General features: G+C 50.3%; 1 protein-coding gene across 3 annotated transcripts in view; it reads left to right on the top strand.

Moving 5' to 3' along the window:
- Positions 1 to 14,450, top strand: part of SOGA1 (suppressor of glucose, autophagy associated 1) — a 67,415-nt gene that overhangs the window by 19,348 nt on the left and 33,617 nt on the right. For all 3 annotated transcript variants that reach the window (XM_049650837.1, XM_049650836.1, XM_049650838.1), the window contains exons 2-3: positions 690 to 914; positions 6,997 to 7,155. In XM_049650837.1, the coding sequence (XP_049506794.1) occupies positions 690 to 914; positions 6,997 to 7,155 (384 nt within the window). The remainder of the gene's footprint in view (positions 1 to 689; positions 915 to 6,996; positions 7,156 to 14,450) is intronic.

Here is a 14,450-nt window from a genome sequence, read left to right on the forward strand (position 1 = left end):
GACTTGGGGCTCCATGCAGAAGATACAGAAGGGGGCACATTAGTCTTGGTCAGTACCGTCCCTTCCCACCCCCACGCTTGGCACGGGGGGCCTGGCACATGGTTGGTGCCCACAAATGCTTGTTGAATGAGTCTGTCCTGCTTCCCCAGTGTGGTAGGCTCCTATTCTGCTACAGCAAATTACCACAAATTGAGTGGCTTACAACAATCCCAGATTATTATCTCACAGTTCTGGAGGTTAGAAGTCTGAAAATCAAGGCTTTGGCAGGGCTACCTTGGCAAGGCCACATGGCAGGGCTCTGGGCGAGGATCCATTCCCTTGTCCAGCTTCTAGAGGCAGCCTGTTCGAGGCCTTTCCTCCATCTTCAGAGCACGCCCCTCTAACCTCTGTTTCTGTTGTCATGTCACCTTCTCCCACTTTGATCCCCTTGCCTCCCTCTCATAAAGACTCTTATGATTTCATTGGTCCACCCTCATATAATATAGGAAAATCTCCCAATCTCGAAATCCTTAATCTCGTTTGCAGAGTCCCTTGAATTAGGGCATGGACATCTTTGGGGGGGGGCCATTATTCAGCCAGCACACCCAGGCCCCCAGGGCACCTAGGAGAGCATTGGGTGTGGCCTGCCTTCAGACACACAGGCCACTGCCACGAGCTCCGTGACCGGACCGCCTCTCCCCCCACTGCAGGATGAGATCGAGGAGCTGCGCGCAGAGATGCTCGAGATGCGGGATGTCTACATGGAGGAGGATGTGTACCAGTTGCAAGAGCTCCGGCAGCAGCTGGACCAGGCCAGCAAGACCTGCCGCATCCTGCAGTACCGGCTGCGCAAGGCTGAGCGCCGCAGCCTCCGTGCCGCTCAGACAGGCCAGGTGGATGGAGAGCTCATCCGAGGGCTGGAGCAGGACGTCAAGGTGAGCTCTGGGCCTCCCCCCACCCTCATAGGTACCCCTCTTGGAGTTGGGAGCACAAGCCCAAGTGGAGCCCAGCTCAGCCCACAGTTCGCTCCTTGTGTGTGCTTGAGCAAGTTACACCACTTCTCTGGGCCTCAGCTTGCTCATCTGCAGAGTGGGGATCCCTGGTGAACCGACAGCCCATTTCCCAGGAGTGTCCCAACGTGATATCATAAATATGAATCCTATTAACAGGAGCCATTCCCACACCTGGTCCTGGGCTTGGAGTTGTCCCTGCCCTGTCCCTGCACTGTCCCTGGAGGTTTCTTTATTGTGCTAATGAGTAGCAAAGGCCTGGAGTTAGATAGGGCTTGTTTAAACCTTGACTCCAATATGCCCTAATTTTGTGATTTTGAGCAAGCCGCCTAAGTTTCAGTTTCCTCATCTGGAAAATGGGTATAACAGCAGCCCCTGCCTCACAGGGTTCTATGAGGGTTAGAAGAGATCATATAGGTAAAATGTCACTGTAAGCACTCAAAAATGTTAGCTATTATTATTCGCATTTTCTGGATGAGGAAAGTCAGTCTCAGAGAAAGGAAGCACCTGTTCAAGGTCACATTGACACTCTGTGTCATTGGTCCAGTGCAGGCTTATCAGCCTCCCGAGCCTGACTGCCCCCACTCCCTGCCTCCCTGCCTCGTGAAGCAGGAGAGGATTGGGCTGGAGGCTGGCAAGAGGGGCCTCCAGAAGAGCAGTCCACCCTGTCTGTGTGTGTGGGCCCTGGTCTGGGGGCTGAGAACTTAGTGGGGACCCAGGCCCAGTCTCTTGCTCTCAGAACTCAGGGGAATGTAGCGGTTGGGGGTGGGGGCACCTGGTGCAGCCTGGGGGCCCAAGGGCCTCTTCCTGCAGGGGTGACTTCTGAACTGAGGCCTGTGGGAGAAGTGGGCTTGAACCAGGAGGGGAGAGGAGGAATGCTGGAGGGAGAGACCTCTGTCTGTAGTGGCCAGGGGAGATAAACAGTGAGTGCCGGCCAGCCAACCAGCGCAGGCAGGCTCCCATCGCAGACTGTCTTTGCACATGCACAGTGGGGTTATAGGTCTGTTGTGCAGATGTGGAAACTGAGCTCAGAAAGGTTGTCTCCCCGGCCAAAGCTACCTGACAGGGCAGCCCCCGGGACAAAGGGTTGCACAAATATTCAAACTCCAGGCACTGGGTTGAGGGAGTGTGGGATGAGGAACAGCTGGGGAAGCTCAGATGAAGTAGATTTGGGCCTAGGTGATTGGGTATTTGGGGTCGGTACACTAGAGAGTCAGCCTTAGAGGGAGGGATGAGGGAGGGAGGAGGCCCTGACTGGGTGGCCAGTGCCTCCCTGGGAGGAGCCGAGAGCAGCTGGTGTGCGTGTGGGAGGGGGGATCTCTGAGCTCTGGGCTCGGGGAAGCCACCCCTTCTGTTGGGATTTGAACTAGCCAATCAGCATCCAACTTGCCCCCCCCCCTTCCTCCCTCTTCTCCCCGCCGCTGCAGCTGGAGCGCAGGCCTGGGCTGGATGCCTCTGGCCACCACACTCTGCCCCATGTGCTGGGGTTGTTCTCCGGCATTTGGGGGGTTCTCAGAATTGTGACTTCTTTGCTATCTCCTGGGAGGGCCTGATGGGCCCAAGTGGGGACCCTTCCCCCGCCCGCAACCCCAGAGCTGGGTATCTCTCCGGACCCTCTGACTTCTGACTTGCTCTGTCAGCTCCTTGGCCCATGCCCCGACTGGCATGGGGCCACTTCTTGGGACCTCAGTTTCCCCTTCTGTTAAATATGGGGCTTAGAGCAGCCAAATCTATAGGGCTTTTGCAGTTCCAGTGGTTTTCTCGAGCAGATAGATTTTTGGTGAAAGCGCACCATGAATAAAACCTCAGGCCTTGGCATCCCCCTCCCCTGGGCTCTCTGTCTGTGGTCCTCCCAGCCTGCAGGACCCACTGAACCTCAGCTGGAACATGGCTCAGCATGTGGAGGGCAGCGTGGTAGTTGTTCAAAGACCTGCTCTACCACTTGCTTGGTGTGTAACCTTTGGAGAGCTCCTTCACATCTCTGAGCCTCAGTTTCCCCATGTGGAAAAGGAAGGTAAAACTAGTTTCCACCTATAGAAATTTTTGTGAGGATAAAATGACATAGCTCAAGTAAAGAGAGTGCTGACCACAGACTGTGGTTCCGGGTGCTCCCCTAGCAGATGAGCAAATGTTGGTTGTGGTGTTACTGTTCAGGAGAAGAACTTATAAGGCACTCGGAGGTGAAGTGGCTGGGGACAAGGGCAGGGAAGGGAATCTCAGCCTGTGGATAAGAATCCCCGAGAGTCTGTTCACAATGCAGGGTCCCAGACCCCAGGCCCCATTCCCCCTCCCTGAGGATTCAGAGTGACAGGGACAGGAACACCCTGAAGCCAGAGGCCCATGAGCTGAGAGGTCTGCCCATGAGCAGGGGGGCCTGTGGTCTGATGGCTGCTGGTTGCATTTGGCAGGAGCCAGGCCTCAGTGCTGTAAACAGTGACCTCATGGCTGAGCGCATTGTTTGCGCTTTGGGGATTTGCCCTGGTGTCCGGAAGCTGCAGCTGCTTCACCTCCCGTGGTATCTCAGCCCCCCTACCCTGGGAGTAGTTGGGAGGATCCTAAGAGGATGAAATGAGACATGCAGGGGGGAGCCCTGTGAGCATCTGACACGGTGAGCCCGCTGCTGGGCTTGTTGTTAATACTTTTAGTGCTGATATTAACATATCTTCAAGCTTTGGGCCAAAAGCAGGTTCAGGTTGAGAGCAGGACTCTAGAGTTGACCCACCTGATTTCAAACCTTGGTTCTGTAACTTTCTAGCTGTGTGACCTTGGGCAAGTGACCTGTCCTTTCCGAACCTCACAATGGGGATAATAAAGCCCTTCCCTGAAAGGCACATGGTGTCAGGAAGTGACAGCTGATTCTATAAATCACCTGTGAGAGGCAAGGGCACCCAGGACCACTGAGGCTCAGAGACAGGAAAGGACAGGCTGAGGCAACCAGACTCCTGCCCTCCAGGCCACATGCATGCTCTTTGCTCCCATGGGCCTCCACGGGGGACCCAGGGTTCTGTGGGATCTGCAATTAAGGGCTCTTTTGTTCACGCTGGAATTCTGTAAGCTGCCTGGGGTTGGGCTTTCTTGACATTGCAACTCTTGGGGGCGGGGGCCAAATGGGGAAGGAGATCATGTGGCGAATGGAGCAGAAGGAGCCTGGGGACTCATGGAAGGGATGAAATCAATAGAGTCATTTATAAACCCGAGAGGATCTCGGAATCCACACGGATCATGTCTTCTTGGTGGGGAGTGTTGCCTCCCAGGTTGAGGCCATGGCAGGGATGGAGAGGAGCTGGCTCCAAGTGGGAGCATAAGTAGGAGAGAAGCCTCCAGCCGCTGAGCCCTCACACCAGTCAGGGACGCAGCCCTCCCTGGACAGTGGGTGGGGTGGGCGCTTGAGGGGAGCAGTAGGTGCAGCTCCCCATATTTCAGTCATCTGTTCCTTCATCTCCCTTTTCGCTTTTTGGAACTTTGGGGGGTTTGTTTGTTCTCCAACAAGTGTTTATTTGGCACTAGCGTGTACCAGACCCCGCACTGCTGCCGGGACACAGAGATGTGAAGGAGCCCAGGCATGGTCTGGGGCCTTGATCTCTGTGCCCCACCACTCCTGCCCCTGGGGCCTAAGCAGCATGAATGAATGAATGAATGAATGAATGAATGAATGAATGAGTGAATGAATGGATGAATGAATGAATGAATGAGTGAATGAATGAATGAATGAGTGAATGGAGTATTGATCAGGACAGGGGCTTTCTGGGTGACCTAATAGCCCCAAACCGGGGACTATAGCCAAGAGCCTGGGGTTGAACACCAGTAAAAACCCTGACACCAAACACAAGAGGGAGATTGTGGGGTACTGGGCCAAAAAATCCGATAAAATCAGCGCACAGAGGTGAAGCAGTGATCCTGACAATGCTTTAACAAATTATATTTCTCGATGTTCTAGCCACCAACCCAAGGACTATGTCATTTATTCCGTACAGCAGCCTTTGGGAGTAGGCTGTATCAACCCCATTTACCAATGACCACAAAGAGACTTCAAATGTATAAATAAACTGGCTGTGGGTCACACACACACAGAGTGCTGGAATCAGACTCGATCTAGTTTTCCCCTACCTGCAAAGTTCTTGTTCTGGTATTGAGGGGTTGCTCATCCCACTTTGCAGACAAGGAAAGTTTGGTGGCCTAGGGAGGCTGGGGACCAGCTTCCGGCTGTCCCTGGGGATCTTCAGGGGCAGGGAGCGGCAGTGGGCACCAGAGGGAGGGGAAGGCAGTGCTGAGTTTCCTCTCTGGCCGTTGTTTTTCCTGGCCTGCCTCTCACGCTGCCAAAGGGTCCATGCCGAGCTGGGCCTGGGCCCAGGCAGAGGGCAGAGCCAGGGAGGGCCCTCTTCCCTTCCGGCACGGAGGAGGTGCCATAGTTGTTTCCGAGCCTGGCAGGCATGGGGCATTGGGCTGTCTGCCCTTCACATACCTCTTGCTGGCAAAGCCCTGGAACCGCTCTCAGAGCCCTGGCCATGCTGGCCCCTCAGGCAAATCCCAGGGGCTCCCCCCCAGCTCAGCTCACACTTGGTCTACATGACCCTGAGCCGAGTCACTTATGCTCTGAGCCTCAGACAGCAGTGGAGTGAAGAGGAATGAATCTGGCACACAGTAGGTATTCAACGAAGGGCAGTGCCTGGACCACTTCAGAGTAGTTGTGATTTGCCAGCGCAAAAGGGACTTCCTCATCCCCAGAGGCTCCCTTTCCTGGCCTTTGACCCCCAGGGTGTCCTCCAGGAAATGGGGTGCTTTTGCTGCAGAGCCCTGTCACTAGGATTAGAGTTTGCAGCTCTGTTAGCTCCCTTCTGTAGGGATGACTTGGACTTATGCCCACCCTTTGTCATTTCCAGCGCGTTCTGTAGCCCAGATGATTGGAAACCAGGGTCAGGGTCACACTATGACCTCTGGCAGGTCATGTGTGGCTTCACCACTCACCCAGCACTCACTGTGCTGGCCCAGGGCCGAGCTTTCTTGTGCAATAGCTGATTCAGTCCTCCTGTTGGGCCCACGAGGTTGCTGCTATTATTGCACCCATTTTGTAGTTAAGGAGACTGAGGCACAGAGTGGAGAAATGATTTGGCCAGGATCACATGCTGGTCACTGGCAGAGATGGGATTCAGATGGCTCTGGGGCCACCCATCTTGCTCTAGTTTCCACTTATGCTCACTTCCCTCCCTTTATTTAAAAAAAAATTTTTTTTTAAGTTTATTTATTTTTGAGACAGAGACAGAGCATGAGTGGGGGAGGGGTAGAGAGAGGGAGGGAGACACAGAATCCAAAGCAGGCTCCAGGCTCTGAGCTGTCAGCACAGAGCCCGATGCGGCGCTCGAACTCACAAACTGTGAGATCACGACCTGACCCGAGGCCAGACGCTTAACCTACTGTGCCACCCAGGCATCCTCACTTCCCTCCCTTTAAAATGAGCTTCTGGCCAGGGCACCTGGGTGGCTCAGTCAGTTAAGCATCTGACTTTGGCTCAGGTCATGATCTCACAGTTTGTGAGTTCGAGCCCCGCATCGGGCTTTGTGCTGACAGCTCGGAGCCTGGAGCCTGGCTTGGATTCTGTGTCTCCATCTGTCTCCCTGCCTTTCCCCCACTCACACTCTCTCTGTCTCTCAAAAATAAATAAATAAATGTTAAAAAATAAATACAAAAATAAAATGAGCTTCTGGCCCTGCCACAGGCTCTTGTGAGAATTAGAAGCACCGAATGCCTCAGGTAAATGAAAAGGCCTTGCTAAGAACAGGCAGGGCCTTTACAGCTTTCTGGGGACTGAACTGTGATATAGACATTAGGAACTCAGGGTGCCTGGGTTTGGGTTTTGCTCCTGCTGTTTCCTGGTTCTGTGACCCCTGTATCTTCTCTGTGCCCCAGTTTCCTCATCTGCTAAGTGGGGATGATGAGAGACCCTGTCTGCTGGGGGGTTGCTCTGCAGCCAAGGCCACGCGGTCCCTGCTCATCACCCACCCTTGTTCAGGTCTCTAAGGACATCTCTGTGCGGCTGCATAAGGAGCTTGAGACAGTGGAGAAGAAACGGGCGCGGCTGGAGGAGGAGAACGAGGAGCTTCGGCAGCGGCTCATCGAGACCGAGCTGGCCAAGCAGGTGCTGCAGACGGAGCTGGAACGGCCGAGAGAGGTGAGGGCTCGCCCATCCCAGCCAGGGCCAGGCCGGGGCAGGTGGGCGTGTGCCAGCCCCCTAGCCAGGGTCTCTGGAACCTCTGCGTCTGCACAGTCATGCACACTAAGGACACAATGGTGAATGGGAGACACCGGTTCCTGTCCTCAAGGAGCCCAGAGGCGAGGGACGCCCGGGTGGCTCAGTCCGTTAAGTGTCTGCTGATTTCAGCTCAGGTCATGATCTCACAGTTTGTGGGTTCGAGCCCCGCATCGGGGTCTGCGCTGACAGCTCAGAGCCTGGAGCCTGCTTCGGATTCTGTGTCTCCTTCTCTGTCTGCCCCTCCCCCGCTTGTGCTTTTTCTCTCTCTCTTTCTCTCTCTCTCAAAAATAAATAAATATTTAAAAAAGGTAAAGTCGTAGTGCAATTCCCAAAAAAATTAAATATGCAGTTATTATATGAACCCACAATTCCACTTTGGGATATATACCCAAAAGAATTAAAAGCAGGGACACAAACAGATACTTGTACCCCTGTGTTCCTAGCAGCATTATTTACAATAGAAGCAACCCTAATGTCCATCAATGTATGTACATAGAGTGGACTATTGGTAAAGCTTCTTAAAGGAAGGAAATTCTGACACATGCTCCACCCTGGATGAACCTTGAAGACGTGATGCTAAGTGAAATGAGCCAGCCACCAATGGACCAGTATTATGATTCCACTTATAAGACCTACTTAGGGTAGTCAAATTCATAGAGACAGAAAGCAGGATAGAGGTTACCGGGAGCTGGAGAGAGGAGGAAGGGAGGAATTGGTGTTCAGTGGGTACAGACTTTCAGTTTAGGATAATGAAAAAGTTCTAGAGATGAATAGCGGTTGCTTGACAAAGTGAATGCACTTAATGCCACTGAAATGAGTACTCAAAAATGACTAAAAATGGTAAATTTCATATTGTGTATACTTTAGGACAATTAAAAAAAAAGAATAAGGTAGAGCTATATGTACTGATGTTGAAAGATGTCTAAGGTATGTAGTTAAAAAAGAAGGGGAGTGGGGCGCCTGGGTGGCGCAGTCGGTTAAGTGTCCGACTTCAGCCAGGTCACGATCTCGCGGTCCGTGAGTTCGGGCCCCGCGTCGGGCTCTGGGCTGATGGCTCGGAGCCTGGAGCCTGTTTCCGATTCTGTGTCTCCCTCTCTCTCTGCCCCTCCCCCGTTCATGCTCTGTCTCTCTCTGTCCCAAAAAAAAAAAAAAAAAAAAAAAAAAAAAAAAAAAAAAAAAAAAAAGAAGGGGAGAGAGCTATATATATTACACAATCCTGCCAATTATTTTGATAACAGAACAGACTGGTTTTGGAGCATGAATGTGTGTGTGTAAACGCATAGCAAAAGTCTGGAGGAAAATCCGCTGACTGAGGAAGGAGAGATGGTGGGAATAGCATGGGGAAATGACTTTGCTTTGTATTCTTTTAATGCTGTAGTAAGGTGAGTTTTAGGGAGGGGGATTATTTGTTACATTTTAAATGTAGTCAAGCAGGTAAAGAGCCCTATGTGGTGCTGGGCACACAGTAGGTGCTCAAGACACATTGGTTCGCTTCCCCTTTGAAGACGTGTCAGGCCTGCTGGTGCTCCCTGGCATGCCCCTTGGGGTCTCAGGATCTGGGCAAGGGGGTGTGGCCCTGTGTTTGTTTGCCGAGTACCTTCTCCCCACCCCTTCCAGACGTGGTTTCCATGGAGATAAGTGTCCCTGAGCAATTCTGCCAGAGCTGCTGGAGTCCCGTCATCCAGATCTGCCTTTGCCATCCTGACAGGTTGCTGTGGCGATACCGTCACCCAGCTGGGAGCAGGAGCCCCTGGCCTGAGCTGATGTGGTTGCCATGGAGATGGCTCTTCCTTATAGAGAAGGGAGGGTGGCCAGCCGTAGCTGCACTCTGTGGTGGCACTGTTGCCCAGCTGGGTTGCAGCTCAAGAATCGTAACACCAGCCTCCCCCTCATCCAGTACCATTCCCCCTTCTTGTATTTTAGGCAGAAAGCCAATCTCAGTGTTGACGTGATGTATTGTAATATAGCCGCTGTGTCTGAATGCTTGCTCCGTACCAGGCACCTCACCAGGCATTTTATATACCTCCTCATGTTGTGAAACCAGCAGCTTCCCAACATACATTGTTATTCTCATTTTATAGGTGGTACTCTTCTTGACAGTATTTTCATTGTGATATCACAATTCACATAATATAAAAGTTACCATTTATAGTGTCAAGTTCAGGGATGCCTGGGTGGCTCAGTCGGTTAAGCAATCCAACTTCAGCTCAGGTCATGATCTCACAGTTCATGAGTTCGAGCCCTGTGTGGGGCTCAGAGCCTGGAGCCTGCTTCAGATTCTCTTTCTCTCTGCCCCCCCCCACTCAAAAATAAATGAACATTTTAAAAAAAAATCTAAACATAAAGTGTCAAATTCAGTGGTTTTTAATGTATTCATAATGTTGTACAATCATCACCGTTATCTAAATCTAGAATATTTCCATTGCCTCTAAAAGAAACCCCGTACCTGTTAGCAGTCACTCCCCATTCCCCCTTCCCTCCAGCCCCTGGCAACCACTAATCCACACTCTGTCTCCATGGATTTGCCTATTCTGGCCATTTCGTACAAATGGAATCATGCAATTTGTGATCTTTTGTGATTGGCTTCTTTCACGTAGCATAATGTTTTCAAGGTTTATCCATGTCAGAGCATGTATCAGTACTTTATTCGTTTTTATGGTCAAATAATAATCCGTTGTATGAGTATACATTTTGTCCACTCATCAGGTGATGGACATTTGGGTTGTTTCCACCTTTTGACTAGTATGAGTAATGCTGCTATGAACATTTGCATACAGGTTTTGTGTGTTTTCAGTTCTCTTGGATATATACCAAGGAGTGGGCTGCTGCATACAGGTGGTATTGGGGAAAGACAAAGATGGGATTCTAACCCAGGACTTTGTCTCCCAAAGTCACACCGACTCTTACGGTGCTGCCCTGCCCTCCTCGCCCTATCTAGGTACCTTCCTAGGACCCTGCTGTGTTTTCAGAACCTCCGAAGATGCTGCTCCCTTCAGCGAATGAGTACTTCCGTCCCTGGCACAGGCGTCTCGTCCTGATTCCCATTCTGATGGGGTACGCAGGGTGCTGACCATGGCGTCAGATCACCTGGGTTCAAATCCTGGTTCTGCTGGCGTCATCCTCTGATGCAGCCTGGCCGTGGTCTGTGTGGTGCAGGGCACACTGAAATTTGGGGTCACACGGGCCTGAGTTTGAAAGCTGGCTTTGCCACTTACTTGGAAATAACTGTAATAATGCTGGGCAAATCACATAACTGCTCCGGGCTCAGTTTGTTCACTTATAAAACGGGAATATTAATCCCTGCTTCTCAGAGACAGGCAGGTAAAGTGCTTAGCAGGGAGGAAGGACTTGGTGAACACTGATTAGCATCGTCATTATCATCATTACCCTTAGCTGCTATGATGGCTGTGTGTCGGGAGCAGCATTTACCTTAAATAAATGTTTCTGCTGCCCCTACCCAGGTGCTGTCTATCGAACTGCCACTTGTCCATGGAAGTAGCAGTTACATTGCAAATCAACACATGCACTTGGCAGTGTGTGTCCCAGTGACTTCTGATTTGGGTTTTATGTCTAAATCAGTCTTTGCTTCCTCCCCCCAGATGGTCTTCCCTAACCAGGAGCCATTCGGCCTCTGTCTAGCCACTTCAGCTGCTCTGGAGGAAGAATGCCTCGGTCTTTGAGATGCACCCAGAGTAAATTTTGCACACACAGCACAGTCTGTGTTTTCAGTGAGACCCTTTCAAAGATCCCCTCCGTATTTGGTGAAAATCTGCCCAGTTGTTTTGGCAGAAGGTTCATTTTATTCCCTGAAGGTTGGTCTTTGTTTCCTGGCAGCACGGAAGCAGGGAAGGTGTTAGAGAGCAGGGGGCCCCTCCAAGCTGTGCTCAGGCAGCCTCTCTGTGCGGGCTGGAGGTGCAGGGACACAATCTACTAGTCTTTGGAGAAGGACAAGGGAGGACATAGCTCATGCTCCTACCAGGAGCCATTAAACCAAGGATGTTTAGAGGTGCCACCCTGGCTGCTCAAAGGTGGCCTTGTGAGTTGCTGGTAGATGGGGAAGCCCCGATGTGTGCCAGGCCAAAGAATGTGCCCGCGGGGTCCGTCGCTTAGCGACGGCATTCCTGTTGGTGCCTGGGACTGTCCTGTCTTGCCCCTTCCTTCCCACTCTCCTGAGGCCCGGGGCCAGAACATCTGCTCCTGGGGGCTCCACAAAGAGTCTCTGACAGGCCCTGGCTCCCTTGAGGGGCACTGCAGCCCCCCAGGCCGCCTGGCCAGCTGCTGCTCTGCAAAGAGGAGGAGGTCTTTGGGCTCTGTGAGCTTGCCTTGTTTTTCCCTCCAGAGCCGAAGAGTAGTGTGGGAGCCCAAGTGGCTTAGACAAGGTGGGGAGGAAAGGGTCTGTTCCAACCAGAAAAGGCTGGAATTACTCCTGTCCTGAAAGGGTTTGCTGCTTTGCTCTGTCTTCTCTGCCCACTTCCCTCCCTTTCTGGTGAGGTTCATGCCACTCAGGGCTTTCTCTCTGCCTGTTGGAAAGGTGCCCAGTGACTTTTCTTGGGAAAGCATATTAAAAATATCTTAACGTGATTTCCCCCCCTCTACCCGACAGGTTATATGTGCTTGGTAGAGAAAGACTAGAAAATACAAATAAGTCCTAATAAGAAAAAATTCACCTGAAAACCAATATTCAGAGGGAATTTCTCTGAATAATTACCAAACTATTATTTGGGTGAGAGGGGCATATACTTCCAATCCATTTTTTCTATTTATATGCGCACACACATATTGAGATGTATATATGTATATATATGCATTTTCTTCCCCTAACATAAGCTCAGTGAAGCAAAAATATCATTACAAAAGCCCATAAATGCATACCTAGCATCCCTCTAAGGGTGGGTACATCAGACTGGTTGTATTGGTTGTCTTGGGCAGTAAAACTGGTGACTTGGGTTCACTGTATTCCTTTTTGTGATTTTTTTTTGGGGGGGGGAGTATAGTTGACACACAACGTTACATTGGTTTCGGATGTGCAACGTAGTGTGATTCAACAAGTCTGTAGTTATGCTGTGCTCACCACAAGCATAGCTACCAACTGTTACCATGCAATCCTGTTACAACACCACTGACGATATTCCCTGTGCTGGAGCTTGCATCCGCACAACCTATACATTCCATAATTGGAAGCCCATGTCGCCACTCCCCTTCACCCCCTTTTGTGTCCCACCCCTGTTTTGGTGGTTTGTGAAGTTTGGACCATGTGAACGTGTTATCCACAAAATAATAGAAATAATGAAAATCCTACATAAAATCGAAGAAGGAAGCTTCCTCTCTTAACCACCCCCCTCAATTCTACTCCCGACTCAGCTTAACCCATGGTTAGCAGGTTGGTTTGTATCTTTTTAGACCTTTCTCCATGCTCATACAATGTGTGTTTCTCTGTGTATTTTTAGAAAGTCAAGATGGGATTATATTGTGTACATGGTTTCTGTAACATGCAGATTATGTAGTATGAACACAGACTTTTTTAAAATGCTGGATGTTTTGGGTTTTCTTCTGCTTAAGGTGCTTATTATAAAAATCAAAGATCACAGAGTCAAGTAAACATAGGAAGGAAAGAAAGTCTAAAAGGGTAGCATCTATTTCAGTATTTTAAACACAGAGCCGAAGGTCTAGAAGGAGCTCCAGCTGGCTGTCAGCCTGTGGTCACCCTCAGGTTGGGAAGGAGAATGCCTAGGGGGGCTTCTGATTTGTCAGCATTGTATAGATTAACAGTGAGAATTTATTTTTGTATATTAAAATTTTATTTTAAAAAGTATTTTGTAATGAAAAAAAATTTTTAAAGAAAAAAACTGGAAGACTGTGTCCCCTGCCTCCTAAAAAAATGTGGGGGAAGAGGGCCAAGTGTAAGTTCACTGTATTCTCATTGTAAATAGCCTGGTATAAATTCTTCAGACCTTCTCCCACCCTGTGTGCATATATGTGCGTGTGCACGCACACACACACACACACACACACACCTTTTATAACAATGGTAACATGCTCTAGGTTTTTTTTTTAATAACAGCTTGTTTGAGATATAATTTACATACGATAAAGTTTGTCTTTTTAAAGTATACAGTTCAGTGGTTTTTTAGGATATTCAGAGTTGTAAAACCTTCACCACTTTCTCATTCCAGGACATTTTCATCGCCCCAACAAGAAACCCCAAGCCCATCAACAGTCACTCCTGCCTCTCCCAGCCCCTGGCAACCACTAATCTACTTGTGGATTTGCCTATTACGGACATTTTATGTAAATAGTATCATACATTGTGTGGCCTTTCGTGACTGGCTTTTCACTTTAGCATGATGTTCTCAAGACACATGCATGTTGTAGCAAATATCAGCACTTTGTTGTTTTTTTTTTTTCAATGGCTGAATGATATTCCCTTGTGTGGATATGCCACATTTGTTTATCCATGTACCAGTTGGTGGACATTTGGGTTGTGGGTTTTGTTTCGCGAGTTCCTTCTTTTTCTTACCAAGATGTTTCAGAGACTTTGCCTCTTCGTCAGGAAATCTCACTCCCCTCTGTCCTTTTTCATGGCTTTAGGCTTTATATGATCTCATTCCTTCATACGTGGTGGCCCCCTCCCCCTCCTGTCACCCCACTTCCTCTCTCCAGGGTGTCTGCTGTGCTTGAAGAGGCTGTGGTTACCTGAAGAGGCTCAGTTTTATAGGGAGAGAAAGGTGTTTGCCCAGGATCGCAAACTCAGTGTTGTGGGGTTGCCACAGTTCTGCTCCCAGCTGAGGCCACAGCCTCTCCCACTCAGCTTGTGATAAGCAGATCTGGATCTGCAAGCCTGACCATCTTTCCCCAGAGCCCCCACCTCACCACTCACTCCATGCCTGGGTGTCCTTCTGAGCACCCCCTTCCTGGCGCCATTTGTGGGAGGGGCTCTTTGTGGGGGGACCTGTTTTGTGGTATCGCCCCATTTCCTACCTTGTCATCCTCGCTTTTGAAAGAGCCCAGATTAGCCCTTCTCAAATACTGGCTGTTTGCTTTTGGCACCCTGCGTCTGAAATATCAGCCTCTGTCTTCCTGCCTCATTTGCATTTCAAAAGGTGCCTTTAGGATTTGATTGGGCTCCAAGATATGCTTAAGACCCCAGCTGGAGTTCATTTCCCTGGCTCTCTGGTTTTAGCCTGGGCTTCGAGATAGAATCACCTGGGAAGCTA

The sequence above is a fragment of the Panthera uncia genome, assembly GCF_023721935.1.
Source record: "Panthera uncia isolate 11264 chromosome A3 unlocalized genomic scaffold, Puncia_PCG_1.0 HiC_scaffold_11, whole genome shotgun sequence".
Classification (NCBI taxonomy): Eukaryota; Metazoa; Chordata; class Mammalia; order Carnivora; family Felidae; genus Panthera; species Panthera uncia.